Source organism: Scophthalmus maximus, chromosome 3 (genome assembly GCF_022379125.1).
Source record: "Scophthalmus maximus strain ysfricsl-2021 chromosome 3, ASM2237912v1, whole genome shotgun sequence".
Lineage (NCBI taxonomy): Eukaryota > Metazoa > Chordata > Actinopteri > Pleuronectiformes > Scophthalmidae > Scophthalmus > Scophthalmus maximus.
The window spans coordinates 18,743,317-18,762,949 of NC_061517.1; the positions used below are offsets into that span (position 1 = coordinate 18,743,317).

A 19,633-nucleotide genomic window follows, 5' to 3' on the forward strand; every position below is an offset into this window, starting at 1 on the left:
CTTCCCCTCCTCCTACATTCACAGGATCTATGACAGAATGTGTATTGGCAGCACTGGAATAGCAGTGAAGACAGCAGGCGCTCTGGCTGCACTGGTGTCCATCTACTTCATAGGATACGTGACAGGATACTACATCCATAAATGCTGATGGATGGAGCCCTGCCATGGAGAAGAAGCGCTTGGACATTCTGTATAAAACCACAAATTAAAAAATGCCATGTTGACAATAAGACTTTTTTTGTGCTGAAGGGCTATCAATCCAAATGTATTTAATAAATGACAGATAATTCATTGTTGTTGGAAATTAGACTAATTCAAGATTCACACAGAGCTTTGCAAGTAAAACGTCATCAGTTCAGTCTATTCAGTGTCTTTCATTTTCCTTGTATCATTTTGCAACCATGAATCAACAGACAGTTAATTAAATAACAAAAACAAATTAAACAAAAAAAATGTGTGGCTTGCCAAGCACAGGAAACATGTTGTGGTATATATTTGAATTCTATCCTGGGGATGTGATGTAATATCTGGTTAACAAAGAAGAGGCTGGAGCCTACTTCAAACCAGACTGGCGTCAACACGCATTACTGTCATTCTTCTTTTGTCTTATAAGAGCAGCCACCTGCTGTGAGAGCCACACTGATTTTATTAGAATGATTTTTTGTTGTTGTTAAACGCCTAGATTTTCTTCCCCACATTCTCAGTGGATGAATCTAAATATATGTATATATATATATATGTATATATATAATTCTGCACACCAGATATCTCATAAGCTGAGTCCCTCATTCTTAACCAACACCATCCAGTACAATCCAGCATGTACCCTAAGATATATATTAACCTTTATAGTTGCCTTAACTGTACCCTATTGTTTTACATGAAAAAGGAAATTATACAAGCCGTACAAGACTTGGTGATCAGTCAAAAACCTACTGACAATGTGCCAATTAATAGTATAAATACTCTGCCTAGCAGTTACATAAGACTAAAAGATCCAGAATAACTAGGATGTGACAGATGTTTTTGTGTATTAAGTTTTTCTAAAGAAAAAAACCAAAAAGAAAGATGAAGGTCCATTCAAGGATCCAGAGGAAAGAGAGAAAGGTGGTAAAGCATCTGTCTGATCAGTACAGTGCAATAAGCTGATAACATAAACATTAACATTATACCAATATCAAATATCTTTATTATAAAATGAGACGTCTCTGGATACATGAAGACAATGAGCCAAACAAGAAAACCTCACTAGCATATCACTTAAGTCAGCTCCTCTGTATCGGGTCCAAATCATATGAAAGAATCTATCTTATCTCATCACAATTATAACAGAGGGGAAGCGGATACAACACCGGTAGCAATAAATCAGCGTTTTATGTGTGGAACCAGTCCAACCGAGGAAGTCAGTCAATGAACAAAGTCCCTTAAAAAACAAAAACATCACATCATTCTGTCATCAACCAGTCTCATTTTTATATTGAGCACTTTCTTTCAACACCATAAGAACCATCGAGGTGTTTAACGGAAATTCACGATGTAGCAGGATGTTTTGCTTTATTACCAGACACTAAATACATGTAAACCCAAAAGCTGAGCTGTATACAGCGATTTAAAAGCAGACTTGCAAACTACAAAATCATGTTCCAAACTGAACAACGTCAGCTGGGGTCTGATAACCCTATGCTGCCCCCACGTGTCCAAACAGAGAATGCCACATCACAACAGAGTTGAGGGACACACTGCTTCCAACAATCATCTTCCTCATCATTTAATTGCTACTGTTACTTTAGGTAAATCCACCACTAAATGCAACGGCAGACACAACAGACCAGTCTTACATTGCATTACAGTCATTCTTTATCGTTACTTTTCCCGAGAGTTTCAGGAAAGGTGACGGGCATATTTTATACCTGATACGTGTTTATTTCGATTGTTCAGTGTCTGTTTCCACTTTCTCAGCTAAGTATTATGAATGTTATTGCTTTTTATGAAAGAAGAAAAGAAGACTGAAGATCCTCCTGTCTCTCATCACACAGATCCAGCTGGAATACAAGTGTCACAGAGTCTGAACGTTTACCAAGTGCACGACATTTCAGCTTGGTCCTGCACTTCAATTGTTGAGCTTACCAAATTTAATTTAAGCAATAAAAGTTGAAGTGCTCCCGATGCCTCCTTGTCAGCATTATACAAGTGGATCGATAGTATATATGGATAAACATCAGCACTGTAATGTTGTTGAAGTGGATCTAATAAGTGCTTTGCAAACCTAGCGGCAGTATTATCTAAAACAATGCATCATAGATACTAATTATATGTTTTGTACGTTAAATTTTCAAAATAAATAAAACTACTGATGTAAAGTGGGGTAAAAAGTGAAATACCCCTGTTTGAATTGTAATGGATTAGAAGAAGGATGTAAATTATAATGCAAATTTTCAAATTACCTAAAAATCTACGTAAGTACCACTCATACTCGTAAAAGTCCAGCATTATCAAGTATTATTGGAGAATCAAAATTAATTACAATGCAGAATATTTCCTTACAAACTATGTTTTGCTTATTACATTTTAAAGTGAAAAAAGTACTATATCTGAAAGGTAATTGCAGCAGCATGAAAATGGAAATATTTCCCTTTGAAATTTAGTTGAACAGTTTCATAAAGTAGCACTGAGTGCAAATATTCAAATAAAGTACCTGAAGTTTGTAGTAAAGTACAATACTTCAGTAAACTGGCTGCACTGAGCCCTCAGACAGACGCCTTTCATTTCTTATCAGGGCTTTTATTATGAAAGATTATACAATGTACAGTATTACAAATTACAGTCGACTGAGACATTAAAACATATACCCACAAAAACTGAAATTGAACAATAATACCTTTGAGAGTAATCCAAACAACAGTGTTAAATAGCCTGATTATATTGTTGTTAAAAAAAAAAGGTATTCTGTGTTATTGAGGTACTTCTTGTTGTGATGGGATTTTGACCTCAGCGGATCCACTGCACTTGTTCCCTGGCTCATGACCACAGGGTCCCACTTCTGACATGGAGCCTGTGTAATCACGAAGGGGGTTACTGAAGTGAACAAAAAAATAGGAAGACTGGGCTGACGTGAAAGTGAATGCACCAAAGTGCTTATTGATGGGCTCCATCCCAGCCACATACTCTAAATACAAGTCTTGTCTACATTCTTCATATATGCTTCTACAACAGTAGTCCAGTAAAGCATTTTTTTTTTATATTTTACTCACATAGTGTGAGAGTGACTGATAATTTGCCTCTACACCTTGGTACTGCCCAGATATATAGTAAGCTCAGAGCGGTGAATCACCTTTTTAGTCTGCAATTGAATGTTTTGGGATTCAGACCAGCGTGTCCACCACTCCCTGAGCTCCGTGGGACCTGTGGGCCGTCGCTCTTTCAGGTGGCTGGGAGAAACCAGGCCACAGGGAGAGTTGAAGTCTTCTGTGGGCAGGAACTTCCTGTTTACATTGACGTCCCCGGCTGGATCAGATCGTCGCTGATTTGCGTCCCTGGATGAAATCATCTCTGAATCCTCCTCAACAACATTTTGAGTGGCAAAGAAATCAAGCCCCTGTATTTTGTGCTTGTACTCCTCCAGTTTGGCCTTGCATTCAACAGCCTTTTCCCTCATCTCAAGGAACTGACTCTCCAAGTGTTTCTCATGACCTTCCTCCGCCTTTAATTCATTTTCCCAAAACTTGATCTGCTCCATCTCCTGTTCTGCCAGCCTCTGCTGGGATTCCTGCTCAGCTATTTTAGCCTTCTGTTTTTCCTCAAGCTCAAAAATCTGTTTGTCTATGCAGACTATCTGGACCTGTAAATCCTGCAAACAACCGAGCTGACGTTTGACGGTTTCTTTTAGACTATTTTTCTCATCTTCAGCTGAAATGCAGCTTGAACTGCACAGGTCAACAGATTTTGCCTCTTGGCCTTTCTTGCAGTATTTGCTTCCCCTACTCCTCGTCTGACTTCCCATGCAGCACGATGTTTGATTGTCCAAGTCTGACTTTAAATCTTTCTGACCTCTGACTTTGCTCCTGCTTCTTCGACCTAAGTTATCTTTGTCATCCACGAGAGAAACATCAAAAGAGGTACGGTTTCTCTTATCTGTCCTCTTACTGCTTTCCTTGTCACGGGCAGTGCTGTAGACCTTGCCTTTACCCAGATTCTCCAACCATCCCCAGGCCTCTTCCATGAGTGTCAGGGACTTTCTTTTAGGTCTCTTCAGATCCTCTGCTTGCTGCTCCACTTCCTGCCTTGAACAAGGCAACAGTGGCAAGCTTTGGCGATTCAAACTCAGCGAACCGCTGCCTCGACGCATTCTAGCCCCTGCATCTTTCCTTCTTAATGGCGGGCAAGGTTGGTATCTGCCAACTTTTGTTCGGCTCATCTCGTCCAAGACAGAGGGTCCATTGTGGAGCAAGGTGAGCTGGACCTCCCGAACCTGCTCCCCGTACTTCTCCAGAGTCTCCAGAAGGCGTTCGTTGGGCGTCATCCACCGCTCAAAGTCTTTGAATTTCTCCCGTAGCATGTAGCGTCCGGGCTGACCTGAAGAGAAAGATGACAGTGGGGTCATCAGCTTGGTCAGTGCGTCAGAACATAAGTTGCATTGCCATGTAGAGCCACAAACATACTGTACATACCCAGGGCTTGAGCCAACACTACGACCACTTCTTGGCATGTCGTTTCCTCTGTCACGCCACAGACCACGCGTGGGACACCTTCCACAGACACCTTCACTTCCATTGTACCCACTCTCTGGTGTTAGGAAGACATTCAAAGCTGTGCAGGGGCTCTTGTGGTCTCTGTTCGGGGAAGTGGTGGAGACAGCGAAATTACCCTTGTTATCATTCAATTGAATCTGTCCGCCCATCGTGTGTTGGTCAAGCTTGAGGGGGAGGGCTTGAGTCACTGTCTACGGTGATACAAAAGCAAATTAAGAAGGGGAAGCTTTTAAGAACAGTTTTCACTTTCGAAAATCCAATAAAAATTACTGGGGCTTTCCTTTTCATCCTGTCTGTAGTACAGATGTTTGGAGCCGTCTGCTCAGGGGGTGAATGTTCTGGTTGGGAACAGTCAAGCAATAACAGTTTTCGTTTACACACTTGCAATGCAATCACTGAAACCTAAAACCAAGTCCCCTGACCAAGTCAACAAAATTGCGAGCACAATTTTTCTTTCCTTCATTTTTCCATGCTAAAACACACTTTTTGAAAAACACTACTTACAGTTCTGTTCATTAGGCACGACATTCCAACTTAAAATATCTTGTGTTCCTTTGGAAAGCAAGACCAATCATATCGGCAACACCCACTCCTCACAGGCATAAACACTTGACTTTTTCACCTCAGATGAGCTCTCCTGTTTTGGAGGACAATGGAGGTCAATGGTGAAGCAAGCGCTAGAGGTCACACATTGAGTGTGAGAGTAAGACGAGGAAGACCAGGACCAGGAGGGACAGTTGTCATATCTCGGCCACATTGGTTGATCATGTGCTCAACCATAGATTGAGTTTGAGGGAGGCTGGGCAGAGAGGTCAGCCCAACCTGAACCAACACGGTGATCACCCGTACATTGAGAAATGAGAAGGACGCCCAGACCGTCAACATTCTTATGAAAATTGTGCCTGAAAACAAACAGGTCCTGTATATATGTAGTCTCCATTGAGGATAATGCTGTTTATAGATCTTGGTGTTCCTCCTTATCGTTCACACAGGAAGCGTGATAACAATCCAAATTGAACGTGTAAACATGCCTAACTTGTAACAACCAAAGCAAATACCTCAGTGACTCTGTAATGTGGAATATTCAGAACATCTGTTCACTGAAATCGTGGCTGTTTGATATTATTGGTTGCTGCCAAAATTTCAGATTTGACTAAAATGACTATAATTTAAGTACTATTATTTTTGAATGTGTCATATTTGGCTTTTCACTCAGCTTTTGCTCAAGTATCTTGAGCTCAGCCACTTGGTACAGTCACTCTGAGGGTCATACTTTATTGTACTTATGTCAAGACTTGTAGACAATACAGTACATTTATGCTGCCACGATGCAGCAGTGAACTTTGCTTCCTTCCTGAAGTCGCAGTGTGGCTGTTTCATCAGATGAATCAGATGTCTCCGCACATGCACTTGCAGGATCTGTCGTCACCAGGTAATCTGACACCGGTAATAATCAATACCAAACTAATATTGTTATATGAAACCAACTTGAACTATTTATACATTGGAAATACCCTCAGTTGGGCAACTGTGTGTGGTGCTGTTGAACTGCATTATTCAGAGAGGTGTTTCTCTTTTTTAGCCTACCTTCATTGACATACTGTAAGTGGGCCGGACCACATAATAGAAACACTTGTCTGTGTAATGCAACAGAATTCACCAGCACCACATACTGCAGCCCCCCCTTCCAACATGATCATCAAGTTGAATCGACACCATGAATCAAAACAGTTTTAATGCAAACTGCATATTTCAACTTTCATGAAGGTTGGATTTACTGCAGGGTATTAGTGTGCATTAGTTTTAGCCAGGTGTAATAAAAAAATGATTTGCTAATTGTTTGTATATAAATGGAGGTAGTTCTTTCAACTTCGATGTTCACTTGACTCGTGTTTTGCTGGTTCTGCTTTCGGTTATAAATTGAAAACCACAGGAAACGTCTGCATGGCCAATCACCAACCAAACAACTCCCAGACTGGAAGCCGGACAGGGGGAGCACCTGTTGTAATCTGGTAGTGTCTGACAGTTTGCCAGTGATGATTCCAGGGGGAATATGAGACGAGACACTTAAACTCCCTGCCCCCTCCTGCTCATGTGAACCGCCAGGTTCATGGTGAAGACCAGTCAGATCTCTTCAGACGTGAAAAAGAAAAACTCTTCACAGAACTTTCCATTTGTACTGGCCTCTGCAGAGTTCACATTCACTCGTCAATTTGGCAATGGGTGGAAAGAGAAAGTGTCTAATCTGAAACTTGCACCTATTGGTGTCAGATCATTTCGGATGAGGGGGCTGAAGATTTATTTGTCAGAAAGCTCACTTTGATGAGAAGAGTTGAATTTGTCTCTCTCTAACACGAGACAGTTAAATCCATCTCTGGTGCTATAAAAACTCTGTGTGTTTAATTGCCAAGACACCATGGACTGTAGCTTTAGTGGGAAAACAAATAAAAATATTTGGAAGGTTTCAATAATGTCCTCAAGGACTTTTCAGAAGTTTAGGGTTTAATGTCCTGAGGGCTGAACTGACTGACTGCCCACTTCTTACTTGATCTCTTAAACTAGTTGCACCCTGAGAGGAGCGCTGACATTTAGGATCACATTCCCGCAAAAATAGTTGACTTGTTAAGTGCGCTCAAGCTGCACAACGTCTCTCAAGATGAACAGACAAGCAGAAGAGTGCCATACAAATAAATGTCAAAATGTGGGAAATACGTACCAAATGAAAAAAAAGAAGAAAGTAAAACATTACTGAAGGAGTCTTTTAGGCCCAAAATACAAAACACTCCCATTTCTACTTACCTCTTGTGGTATCCAGCCATGTCGTTAGTTTAGGCTTTCTGTGCTCAGTTTTTGTGACTTTGAGACTTTAAGATTCATGTCTTTGTCCCAATACAGTGGTAGGGGGAAATGGATTTAGTTTGTGGTTCAATTGAAGTACTGAAGACACTGAAAGTAAAGAAATACGTTCATCGAGTACCCAGGATGGTACCTACGGGGGGGGGGGAAGAGATGTTGATGTATTGTACAGTGACAGTTATGGTGCCCAGATGATGATGAAGTTGCACTGTATAGAAAGGTATGTTATGAATCTGCTCGAGATTAGCCATCTCAGTAACCACCTACCATGAGCAGAGCAACTTGTACGGCTATCAGGGTGTTATATAATGAGTCCCCTCACACACACACACACATACCCATCTCTTTGTCTACACACTGTGCCAGTCAGTGACTTCCTGGGTGCAAACATAGACAACTTAAAATAGACTCGACGCGCACGACTTCTTCGTTGCGTCCGGGCGTGTCCTGTGTGGACGCAGCAGGTTCTGGTTACACGTGAGGCAGAGGGAGCTTGATATTGCACAGACCGAGCTCAAGTCTCTGCACTTCCCTACTGCAGTGGTCCAGTGGCTGACCGACCTTTTACCAGTCCTCAGGGAGCGTTTCTCCGGAAGAGCGTCACCATGCCTAAAGTCTTAGTGCCAGGTGAGTATGGGCAGAATGACTCCGGGGCACTCCCGCCTGTAGATGGAGGGTTTCGATAGCATTTTCTGAGAGTTACTGACACGTGCTTATGAAGCTCAACTGGAGGAGTCCTTCACCAATGATGTTTCGGTTGTGCTTCCTCCTATTAAAATTTCTTGGTGAAAAGTTGCAAAAACTTGACCCTTCCGTCAAAAGGCCACCCTGTTTGTCGAGAGCTCCATGCAATGCATGTTGTTGGGGTCACGCCCCCACTTGTGCAGATAACCGTTCAGACAATAAATTCCCACGCGTTCGCCATTGCCATTTTGTCTCTGATGGATGGCACTGACAGCTTCAATGACAGGTTCATTGGGGAGTTAAAATGCATATAATTCATTAGGGAATACATTTGGACTAATACCTGGTCATTACAAGGTGTCATCTTCCCAGAATTTGAATTCAAATATGTGATTTAAAGTCAAATCAGCAGATTCCACGTCTAAATGCCTTTCTTCCAAGTCAATAAACACCAGGGCTGTACATCAACTTCAGCATGTGAAAATGTCTTTGTCAGCAGATTCTCTCAGGTCAGGTGTCACATGAGGTCATGTCGTGCAGCGACTTTTGCTCAAGTTTTACTGGCATCATTTTTAAAAACACTTCTTGTAGTTTGCCCTATGAAGCTCACCGATGCCATTCCAAATGTTGGTGTAATGGTTGCTAATTATACCTCCGCCAAGCACATGGCAACAGTTTTTCATAGCGTGAAAAATAGAAAAGCTGCAGCTGCAGCTTCAGCTGCTGTCTGAGGAGCTTGGCTTTCACAACTAAGAGGGTTGTAAAGATTTAGCAGGTATTGGGAGAGGATATGTTTGAGGCCGTTTCCACTTGTGTTGTGATATTCTGGTGTGACTTGGGATATTTTGCACCAGTGTTGTTGTGTAGTCCACGTCCACGCAGGCAGTTTCCTTACGACCAGCCAGAGCAGGTGTGGAGAGCCGACTGGTCAAATCAGAGGAGTCTAATATTAAAAGGTCCGTTTTGCCAAATCCCCAAAAAACTAAACATATTTTATTGCATTGTTCTCAAGGTATATTGCATATAACCATGCCTGCAGCATTCAAAATCTTCATTTAGAAAACTAAGGTGTGCCCAGAAACATGTCATTGACACTCTGCATCCACATCATTCACTTTGGATGATTTTCCAATGGGACCATGTTCAACTTAAGGAGTAGTCCCAGTAATAAGCAAAGGACGCGGACACTTTTTGTAGCTCACTTGCCCTAAGTGTTATTGCTGCTTTAAGACATAATCACGCTTGTTTTGTTTTCCCCCTAACCTCGACCATCCTGGGACTTTTTGCTAACCTAACAGAGGGCGGTAAGTATGAAGCTGGGAACCTTATTTATGGAGTTTGACCGGGCAATGTGAAGCATTACAAATGCATGGTTTACCGTAAAGGATGTGTGACAGTCACATCCCCCAAGTGTTCCTTTTCCAAGGTGTATTTGAATGCAATCCTGGTAAATGAATGTTCCATTCCATATAAAAGCAATTAAACCATTTATTAATCTTTTGTTCACATGCAGTATCAGTACTCAGTATGTTTACGTTGCAAATGTGTTGGATGCTTCACAAACAAAGCATCGCCATGAACGTGAACTGAAAACTGAACCGAAGGTGAACATCTACATTAATAAATGACTTTTGCCAGGTAGCTCGCCAACTCTTCCACCATGGGAATGTTTATGGATTAGCAAGGCAGCGCAACAAAGAATACTTCATACCTTCAGACTTGACCATTTGATGGGCACAGATTGCTTGTCCCCGAATGCCCGCGAGACATTTAATGCATCTTCACACGCATGGAGGTGTTCAAAATGGTAGAGGTTCAGAAGTGAGTATATCCCGCATATTGGATTTAAAACGTGTTGCTCCACCGGGAGCGCTGAGGCCACAAAGTCATCAGTGCATGTGTCATTGAGATGCAGTTATCAAGACGTCCAGCAGTTGTGTCTAGCTTTATTCAAACAGTGACTGTAAATTCAATTTTAACACCAATGCTCCTCTCCATTATCCATCCTCACGTTGTATGTTACCTTAATCCCACTGATCCATTTACACTCACATTCCCACTTGTGTGTTTTGGCCCAGTGGGTCATTTCATTGCTTATATGCCCAAAATCTACTATTGCATGTATTAATGTAAACATGGATTAATACACAAAATTATATTATATATATTATCTAAAATATTCTAATATATAATTTTGATTAAGTCCACTGTTCCTTATGTAATTCTACTTCAGTTACATGGATCATTTTGTTGTGCACATACTCTGGATCACAGCCATGGTATGATCCTCTTCATGTGTAACACCTTGAGTGTAACTTGTTTTAACCCATTCCTTTTTTGGGTTTTATTCTGGGTGATGCCACTCTCTTGCTGGGCATAATCAGGTCCACAGAGTAAGTATGGAGGACAAGAGGTAGAAAGCAAATACACTTTAGTCATGTGACATGTGAAAGCCTTGGCTACCTGACTACTTGGTGCATGTAATAGGTAGTCTGTGCAGTAGTTGTATAGTAGTTATCTGTAGAAGGCATCAAGTCCTCTCGTGTACGTGTGTGTGTGTGTGTGTGTGTGTTTGTGTGTGTGTGTGTGTGTGTGGGTGTAGGTGTGTGTTTGTGTGTGTGTATGTGTGTTTTGCTTCAGTTGAATGCCTGTTGAAGTACTGTTGTGAGCTTGGTTTACAACTCCAGCTGTTTTTGAACCTTGACCCTCTTTTCCTGTCATTTTATACAGTGTATTGATGAATTCTGATCAATTTCATCTTTTTTACATCCACATAGAGCCACTAACATCCTTACTGATGGGATGCAATTAATAATAACATGGGGGAAAAAACACAATAAAAGATGATAAGAAAATTGGGTCTGGAGTTGTACTGTACATCAATTGAGAGAGCATTTACCGTCTTTCATCCATGTGACTCGGATCAACTGTGTGCGCAATTCTTAATGTAGTTCTTCTACATGCATGGGACTTTGTGTTTGCAGCCCAAACTGGAGGTCAGAGTGGCAGACTTGTAGTGCCTGAGTCAATCTTTGGTCATGTACGCAACGCATGTGCTGGAGTCTGTGCACATCAGTGTAGGTAACGTACTGTATATGCTTTGTATGTCTATAGAGCCATGATCATCCATGTCATGTCCAAAATTCATTCAGTCACTCCGCAGCCATAGTCATGCAGCACATGGGAGCAGAATGCACGTTCCGTCCTTGACAGAACGTGCATTCTGCTGTGTCCCTGACAGAGACCGATGACAAGATGCGGGCCTTCGCGGAGCAGGTCTTTGCGTCTGAGACCAAAGACGAGAACGTCCGCGATGAGATCTCCATGTTTGATGTGGCTGAGGACTGTCCCATCCTGCACCACGAGATGGCCCACCATCTGCACTACGAGGATGATGCTGAGAAACGGTGAGACACGTGATTATTTATTGTCAGTTGGTGCTTCTTTTAAAAAAAAAACAACATTTATTCCATTTAAGGACTGGAAAGTTCCCTGATACTGCAGAATTGTCAATACACTGCATATCTCAGCTTAACCTCACCTCTCCTTTTCCACAGCAAGAAGCACCGATGCCTCACCTTAGGCATGGCCACAGCTGGCGCCAAGTCGGCTTCGACCCCTGTAGTATCAGTGGAAGTGGAAACTCCCACTTACCTGGAAGTGCCTGACTTCCAGAGAGTGGCCATCATTGGAGACTACGCCTCCGGGGTACTGTCTGATGTCCATTCATGCACCTGGATTTTACTGCAGTATTGTGTTACTCCAGAAGCTGCCTGTCACTGGAACTCTCTGATAACTGAACTTTGTTCGCGTAGTTTTCATTAGTTTCAATTCAACTCTCTCAGATGTCATATATCGGAAACTGAGAGAGAGAAAAAACCCTTAAGTGTTGAATTCGTTCATAATGTAACCTTTCTCTTTAAATCCGAAAAACAAAGGCTTTCTTGAGAATGTGTTAATGTGAAACCCTAATGTGAAATTGAGTTGACAAAAATTATAATTTTAGTTGATTTGACTATTTTTGAAACAAGGGGAATCAGGTAGCCTGGTATTGTGCTGAATGGACTTATATCAATGAGTAGTACCAGCCCCTGGGAAAGAAAGATTTAAAGATTATCCTCCAAAATGTCCCCCTCTTAATTACAAAGGTTAATTTTAAATTATGAGTTGGTTCCTTTGAATGTTGCTGACTGTCTTTGCACTGGTCGTTTACGTTTCTATTTCTGTACCACTGCATGTTACACACAAAGTTCCCAATCTAGACTTGGGTCAAGTTGACAGGAATTCAAGAAATTTTGACTTTGAATTTCACTGACTGTGTGTTTGTGTGTCGGGGTCAGTGGCCACACAGCCTCCCACCAACCAGCAGAGGCCACGAAGGGCGCTCATCCGAGAGCGGGCGGCGGTTTAGGTTTCATGGCTGTGGCTTTGACATTTACACTGGCAGAAAACACTTTGGAGGAGATGACCGTTAATTCTGCTTCAGATTTCACGTGTGCCGCCTACTTAACATATTGCATAACAGTCAAAGTGAGCAAATCACTGCTCATGTTATGCAAACCCCCCCCCCAAAAAAATGGAAAATAGGGTCAATGTTCTGTACAGACATGTTTTGGTGCTGTCTGGCTTTCTAGAACACTGCAAATGATAACTTATTATTGATATACCCGTATTCCAAGAAAGAATCTTACACTGAAAATGTATCCTGTTTATCTTTTTTTTATCCAATTACTTTCATGATGACCCTAACAAAGAGACAGTTGAAACCAATAAAGCAATCCAGTTGTACAGCAACCAGCCTTAAATGTTGCATTAAAGCTTGAAACATCTGTTTTTAACAACCTTTTATCTGCTTTTCAGGTGACCATGGACGACTTTGAGCTGTCCTGCAAGGGTCTGTACCGCGCCCTGACCATCAGGGAGAAGTACATGAGGCTGGCCTTTCAGCGCTTCCCACGGACGGTGTCCCAGTACCTGCGCGAGATCGAGGGAGAGACCTTCAAATATGACGATCAGGCTGAGCCAGGTCAGGAGAAGGGCAGAAAGGGGGCTCCGGGTGATGGGCCTGGGGTTTTACGCAAATGAGCTTATTTGGATGTTACCTATGTTGTAGTTATACTGACATCTTACATACTTCCTCAGTCTTCACGCCTCCTCCGAAGAATGGGGAAGACCCCTTTGATACCAAGGACCTGCCAAAGAACCTGGGCTATGTTGCCCGCATGAAGGACGGCGTCATCTATGTGTACAACGACGCCGCCGCTGCAGACAAACACCAGCCCAAGGACCTGCCCTGCCCCGACTACGACACCTTCATTGACGACATGAACTTCCTCATCGCTCTCATTGCACAGGGCCCAACGTGAGTGGCTTTACTCTCACTTTTCAAAATGCGCCCGCATCATTTAACCCTTGCCCAATTTCGAATCTGGTATTTACCGCTTTCAGTTGATGACTTGTTGGCCTACTTTTAGATGACCATGACTGAAATGCTTCATCATCAAAGCTTGGTGTGTGTGTGTGGTCCTGCAGGGACACAAGGGTGACTGACATATCCACAGCGAAATAACACACTCTAGTATAGACACACTCATAATAAGACAATTATGATAATTTTCCCAATTTCTTGAAGTAGCAGGAACAGGCTCTATATATACACAAACACTTGAAAATATAACAATCAAAACCCCCTTGCTACTAAAAAGCGCAGCTCCCGAGGTGAGGTATGTTTGTGTTTTTACAGCAAGACGTACACTCACCGCCGCCTCAAGTTCCTCATGTCAAAGTTCAACGTGCATGAGATGCTGAACGAGATGGAGGAGATGAAGGAGCTGAAGCTGAATCCTCACAGGGACTTCTACAACTGTAGGAAGGTAGACACTCGTTACGGTCATGGCTTCTGAGTTTCACGATAACATAAGAAATATATGCAGACACAAAGGTAAATCTTCTCCTTCTCGCCATTTTCATTTGGAGGAAACATTACATAAATAGTGTACTATTACTTAATACAGACTTCTAATGGAGTGGCTGTGCAGTAGATCTTTAGATAATAATCAGATTCAATAACTTTAAGGTTTTTTTTGTCACAAAAAAAAGATAACCTTTATGTTCCTGAAACAATAGAAACAATAATCCGGGTGTACTAAATATAAACATGACACGTTTTGTCACTTGTATTTTTGATATAGTCACATATGGTTACATAAATGTTGAGATTCATGACATACTGTACCAGTTGGCTGTTATTGTCCTCACTTACAGCTGCCATGCACATTGTTGGTGTGTCTCCAGCTCCCTCTTGTGACCAAGCAGAGTTATTGCATCACATAAACCCCTAAACCTCAGTGATCCGCTCTTCACATCGACCTCTTGCCCTTTCAGGTTGACACCCACATCCATGCTGCCGCCTGCATGAACCAGAAGCACCTGCTGCGCTTCATCAAGAGGTCTTATCGCGTGGACGCCGACCGCGTCGTGCACAAGCTCAAAGGCCGCGAGGTCACCATGAAGGAGCTCTTCCAGACCCTCAACCTGCACCCCTATGACCTCACTGTGGACTCCCTGGACGTGCACGCTGTACGTTCTTCGAATCAAATAGATTAATGGCCTCGTAAGAGTAGAACTGCATTAAAATCGGTGCAGAGTTACCATGAAATTTGTCTTTAAAATTATACCGCAGGTTTGTTTACTGGTTGGTGACACAATAGATGTAACATATCCTAAATGTCCCAGCAGGGACCAATCATTTTACCAGTGTGTTTAAAAAACGTATGCCTCAGCTATGTAGGTAACACGCAGTTCAAACCACAGAAATCTCATCAGGATGAAAATGCCTTTCTAGTGGTTGAGGAAAATCAAAACATTGACATATTTATCCTACTGCTCTATCCCCCCCAGTCAGTCCTCCTCCATCTAAATATCTTTTTATTGATTGTAATGATGATGGTGATGATGATAATAATGATTACATTAAAAATAATTCATGTAGCACATTTTATAGCATTAAATTGGCTCAAGGTGCTTTACAAGAAGAATGGTATTTAAAACAGAACAACAGTAGTTAAAAAACAGAACATATTAAGAAATTAAAGGATTTTTAAAACAATACAGTCTTTTCTTAAAGGGGTAAACGTAATATTTATCAATAAAAAGACAAGATAAGGTTGATATTAATCAAGATCATGAAAATAAGTTTCTTGAAACGTATCAACAGAGGTTGCTTTGCTAGTGGGAGTTTGTTCGAAATCAATGGTGCGTCACTACAAAAAGCTTTTTCCACCATATGTTATTTTATACGTGTTATTGTGCCTTTTGTGTCTCTCTGAAGGGAAGACAAACCTTCCAGCGCTTCGATAAGTTCAACGCCAAGTACAACCCCGTGGGAGCCAGCGAGCTGCGCGACCTGTACATGAAGACAGAGAACCACATCAACGGAGAGTACTTTGCCACCATCATTAAAGTGAGTTTAATGTCTTGGAAGAAAATGTTCTTTTGCTAAAGATCCATATTACTCTAGTTCATAGATCAAGAAAGTTCAATATCTAATAATAGCACTCTTTTTTTGGGCCTTACATTTATGAGTTTCGACAAATGATATATTATGACCCTAACTTCATGTGATCTGCGCATGATCCGACCTTTTGTGTGAACCAGGAAGTAGCCAGTGACCTGGAGGATGCTAAGTACCAGTACGCTGAGCCTCGTCTCTCCATCTATGGCAGCAACCCCAGCGAGTGGTACAAGCTCTCTGGCTGGTTCGTCAAGCACAGAGTCTTCTCGCCTCACCTCAAGTGGATGATTCAAGTACCCAGGATCTAGTAAGTTTTCAATTCAGTTTCAGTTGTTTTTCCTCCACGTGATCCGACCCAGCTATGAGACAGAGAGATAACCACTCTGTTGTGAATAAATTAGTAGGATCACTCGTTGAGAAAAAGGGCCTCAAAAGGCCTGACTGGCTTGTTTTCTCTGTCCCTCCTCTATCTCAGTGATATCTTCAGAGGCAGGGACTTTGTGCCCCACTTCGGCAAGATGCTGGAGAACATTTTCCTCCCCGTGTTCCAGGCCACCATCGACCCGCAGTCCAACCCAGAGCTCAGCATCTTCCTCAAGCACGTGAGTCGGAAACATTCCAAATCGGCTCAGACGCCACAAGGCTCGACATGTTGTCGTGGCCAAAGGTGGATTTTCCGGCCACAGGTTTAGGTGATAATTGTACAGGAAAGATAACAAAAACGTCAACGTGGAAGTGGGCAGAAAGTGGATCAGGGATAGGGATTGCATTATTGATAGAAGATTTATATATTTTCTGCATTATTGTCAAAAATGAATATGAACTTTTGCTGAAAGTGAGGGAGAGTGTGATTAACTCTTTTCCTCGCGGTGTGCAGGTGACAGGGTTCGACAGTGTGGACGATGAGTCCAAGCACAGTGGCCACATGTTCTCCACCAAGAGCCCCAAACCAGAGGAGTGGGACATCGTCAAGAACCCCTCCTACACCTACTACATTTACTACATGTATGCAAACATCGCTGTGCTCAACCAGCTCCGCAGGTGAGTAACTGTACTCACTGTTGTCTTTTTTTTGTTTTTGTTTTTTTGTGTAGTGCCGGAATATGATTATCCAGTGTTTGTTTGGTTCCTGCCGATTCATTTTCACATCCATGGTACTTTCCCGTTGTTTCCTTATGTTTCATCTTCTCCTCTGCGAACACAGACAGTGAGCGCATATTTCGACAGTTGCAGGAGAATAGGTTCCTCTAAGAGTATGTCTCCTCTCTGTCGCTTAATGCATGTTTATCTTTTTCTGCTCTCCAGACAGAGAGGGATGAACACGTTCATGTTCAGGCCTCACTGCGGCGAGGCCGGTGCCATCACCCATCTGCTGGCCGCCTTCATGACTGCCGACAACATCTCTCACGGCCTCAACCTGAAGAAGGTCGGTGCTCTCTCTCGATGAGAACAAATTGCGGCTCGGACGCAGCGTCACGCTTACTGTAAATGGACATTCTGTGTGTCAGACTTGTGTTCAGTGAAGGAGCCTTCAGTTGGATTTTCATTGTCCCAAAAGACAAGGTGACCATCATAATAGAAGATTAATTAGTCTTTTCTTCTTTTGTATAATAATGTAGACTTTCTTTAATGCACAATGGAGAGATGAGCATAAATCTGGAAAAACGTTCGGGGTATAGATGCACTCTATGTAGTATCCTGAGTCGCAATGCTCTCATTGAGTGGCACATATTTCTACAATACACTTATTTCCACACCCAACAGAGGAATAGTCCCCCATACAGTTGTACAGTATAAGGCACTGATTGGTTTGTCTCCCAGTAATAAAGACCTGCTGCTTCTCTGTGCTGGAGACATTGAAATCATATATTTCATAGTACCAAAATGTGTGCTTTCTGGTTATACTGTATTTTGGTGCTATCTAAGGCAATGGGGAGAAAACACATACCAACTGAGGCGCAATGTTTGAAACCCAGATCTAAAATGCAAATAATTAACTTAGGGTTGCAAACGATTTGAGAAAGAATGGATGAACCTTGCATTGGTCACTATTGGGTATTTGCGACAACCGTTAAGTTTTCTTGAAAGAGCAAGATTGTAAGGAGATATTTTTACTGTCTAGCTAAGTGCAGTCTTAGATTTAAGATACATCCTGTGAGTAATTTTGCAGTTAATATATTACTTATGGCCTTTTATGTAATTTTCTCTCATAAGGCCAGGCTTTGACGAATACAACCATAAGTTTTATTTAGTATTCGGTTGGATACTCCTTACAGTCATGAAGAAATAGCTATCTCTTGTTATTAATCTACAAAGCCCTACTGTTGAAGCTTCCAGACCACCTCACATCTCTTCTGTCACTTAGATCCCGTAACCATGATACCCGATCCAGTAATATCTTAACCTTAAATATCCCTCACTCACACACTAATGTTGGCAGAACTGAAATTTTACGACTTTATTATTTTACAAATTTATCATCTCATATCTAATCTCAATGAGACTACCTGAATAAATAAAGATTAAATCAAATAAGTTGACTGAACCCAGTCTGTGAACTGATCATATCTCTCTCTCTCGCTCCCCCCCACCAGAGCCCCGTGCTGCAGTATCTGTACTTCATGACCCAGATCCCGATCGCCATGTCCCCTCTCAGCAACAACAGCCTGTTCCTGGAGTACGCCAAGAACCCCCTGCTGGAGTTCCACAAGAAAGGCCTGGTCGTGTCCCTGTCCACCGACGACCCCATGCAGTTCCACTACACCAAGGTCCGAGCACAAAAAAGGCCTTTGTTGATGATGACAATGGTGCATGCTGTGCCGTGTATAATGGCCATTGTATAATGTACACCCACAAACAAGGCAGTGTGTATATATCCCACAGGCAAACTCTAATATTGCACATTCAAACCAAAAATGTCGTAGGGTAGGGATTGAATGAACCATCATCATCATCAACACACAAACATGCCTTATGTCACATGAAGAGCATGCAGGCTTACACATGTGCAAAAAAGGAACTGTTCAGTGATGTAAATGGTTCGCCCCCACGTCCACAGGAGCCGCTCATGGAGGAGTACGCCATCGCCGCCCAGGTCTTCAAGCTCAGCACCTGCGACATGTGTGAGATCTCCAGGAACAGTGTGCTGCAGAGCAGCATGTCTCACGAGGTAACGCGCCCGATGGAGGGCTTTAAGTACGGCGGTGGCCCTGTAGGATTCATCTGTCTTTTCACAAAACCTTACAGATGTCTCTTAGAGATGATTTGTACCTCAATCACATACTAGTGGCTGCTTTTCTTCTCCAGGAGAAGCTCCACTTCCTGGGACAGGACTACCTGAAGGAGGGCCCGGAGGGGAACGACATCCGCAAGACCAACGTGGCCCAGATCCGTATGGCGTACCGCTTTGAGACCATGTGCTACGAGCTCAACCTCATCAAGGAGGGACTGAAGACTGAGTGAACGCGCACGGATCCACCCTGCCGCTCGTCTATGTTGGGATAGAAGAAAAGATTCTCAAATTAGTTTTTCCACAGTAACTCGTCCTCAAGCTAGTCTTTAAGAAACCCACCTTCTAACTCGCAGACGTTCTCCCTTTGGGAAGAAGAAACTCGTTGATTGTGCTTGTCTTCGCTCATACATCAACTGCACATCTTCGTCTCAATGTCCTGTACATTGCAGTACGGAGAAACATTGTCCATCAGAATGAACGGAAATAAAATGTGAAAAAGAAAACGTCTATGTGTGCTATTTGCCCTATCGACGCAGCAGTATTACTTCAGACATTCCCCATGAGCTCTGTCCTGTAAGTTGTGAACGAGGCTTGTTATGC

The 19,633-nt window shown here is 42.4% G+C and overlaps 2 protein-coding genes across 6 annotated transcripts; one reads left to right on the plus strand and one right to left on the minus strand.

The window, feature by feature from the left end:
* Positions 1-1,205: 1,205 nt before the first annotated feature.
* rassf11 (Ras association domain family member 11) lies at positions 1,206-4,851 on the minus strand. 2 transcript variants are annotated; one of them, XM_035646294.2, is made up of 3 exons: positions 4,668-4,851; positions 3,332-4,572; positions 1,206-3,052 (listed from the first exon to the last, which is right to left on the minus strand). In XM_035646294.2, exons 1-3 carry the CDS (start codon positions 4,768-4,770, stop codon positions 2,918-2,920), a joined length of 1,479 nt encoding a protein of 492 aa, XP_035502187.1. In that variant the 5' UTR covers positions 4,771-4,851; the 3' UTR covers positions 1,206-2,917. The 2 variants fall into 2 exon arrangements, with proteins under 2 accessions (XP_035502187.1, XP_035502188.1); XM_035646295.2 differs by having other exon boundaries at positions 2,910-4,572.
* A 3,229-nt stretch (positions 4,852-8,080) lies between these two features.
* Positions 8,081-19,536, plus strand: ampd1. 4 transcript variants are annotated; one of them, XM_035646226.2, is made up of 17 exons: positions 8,097-8,231; positions 9,587-9,592; positions 10,673-10,681; positions 11,530-11,695; positions 11,846-11,996; positions 13,149-13,314; positions 13,431-13,650; positions 14,032-14,161; positions 14,673-14,867; positions 15,619-15,750; positions 15,945-16,108; positions 16,277-16,403; positions 16,679-16,842; positions 17,107-17,227; positions 18,396-18,569; positions 18,860-18,970; positions 19,108-19,536. In XM_035646226.2, the coding sequence occupies exons 1-17, from the start codon at positions 8,210-8,212 to the stop codon at positions 19,261-19,263; spliced, it is 2,214 nt and encodes a 737-aa protein (XP_035502119.1). In that variant the 5' UTR covers positions 8,097-8,209; the 3' UTR covers positions 19,264-19,536. The 4 variants fall into 4 exon arrangements, with proteins under 4 accessions (XP_035502120.1, XP_035502122.1, XP_035502119.1 ...); XM_035646227.2 differs by lacking the exon at positions 9,587-9,592 and having other exon boundaries at positions 8,081-8,231; XM_035646228.2 differs by lacking the exon at positions 10,673-10,681.
* Positions 19,537-19,633: the final 97 nt, after the last annotated feature.

Excerpts from the sequence above, each read along its gene's own strand:
- ampd1 (XM_035646226.2), top strand. The coding sequence starts at position 8,210 with ATGCCTAAAGTCTTAGTGCCAG. Across the intron at positions 14,868-15,618 it reads ACTCCCTGGACGTGCACGCT|GGAAGACAAACCTTCCAGCG; the intron begins GTACGTTCTTCG and ends GTCTCTCTGAAG. Across the intron at positions 15,751-15,944 it reads ACTTTGCCACCATCATTAAA|GAAGTAGCCAGTGACCTGGA; the intron begins GTGAGTTTAATG and ends TGTGTGAACCAG.
- rassf11 (XM_035646294.2), bottom strand. The coding sequence starts at position 4,770 with ATGGAAGTGAAGGTGTCTGTGGAAGGTGTCCCACGCGTGGTCTGTGGC. Across the intron at positions 4,573-4,667 it reads AGTGTTGGCTCAAGCCCTGG|GTCAGCCCGGACGCTACATG; the intron begins GTATGTACAGTA and ends CTTTCTCTTCAG. Across the intron at positions 3,053-3,331 it reads TTCAATTGCAGACTAAAAAG|GCTCCATGTCAGAAGTGGGA; the intron begins GTGATTCACCGC and ends GTGATTACACAG.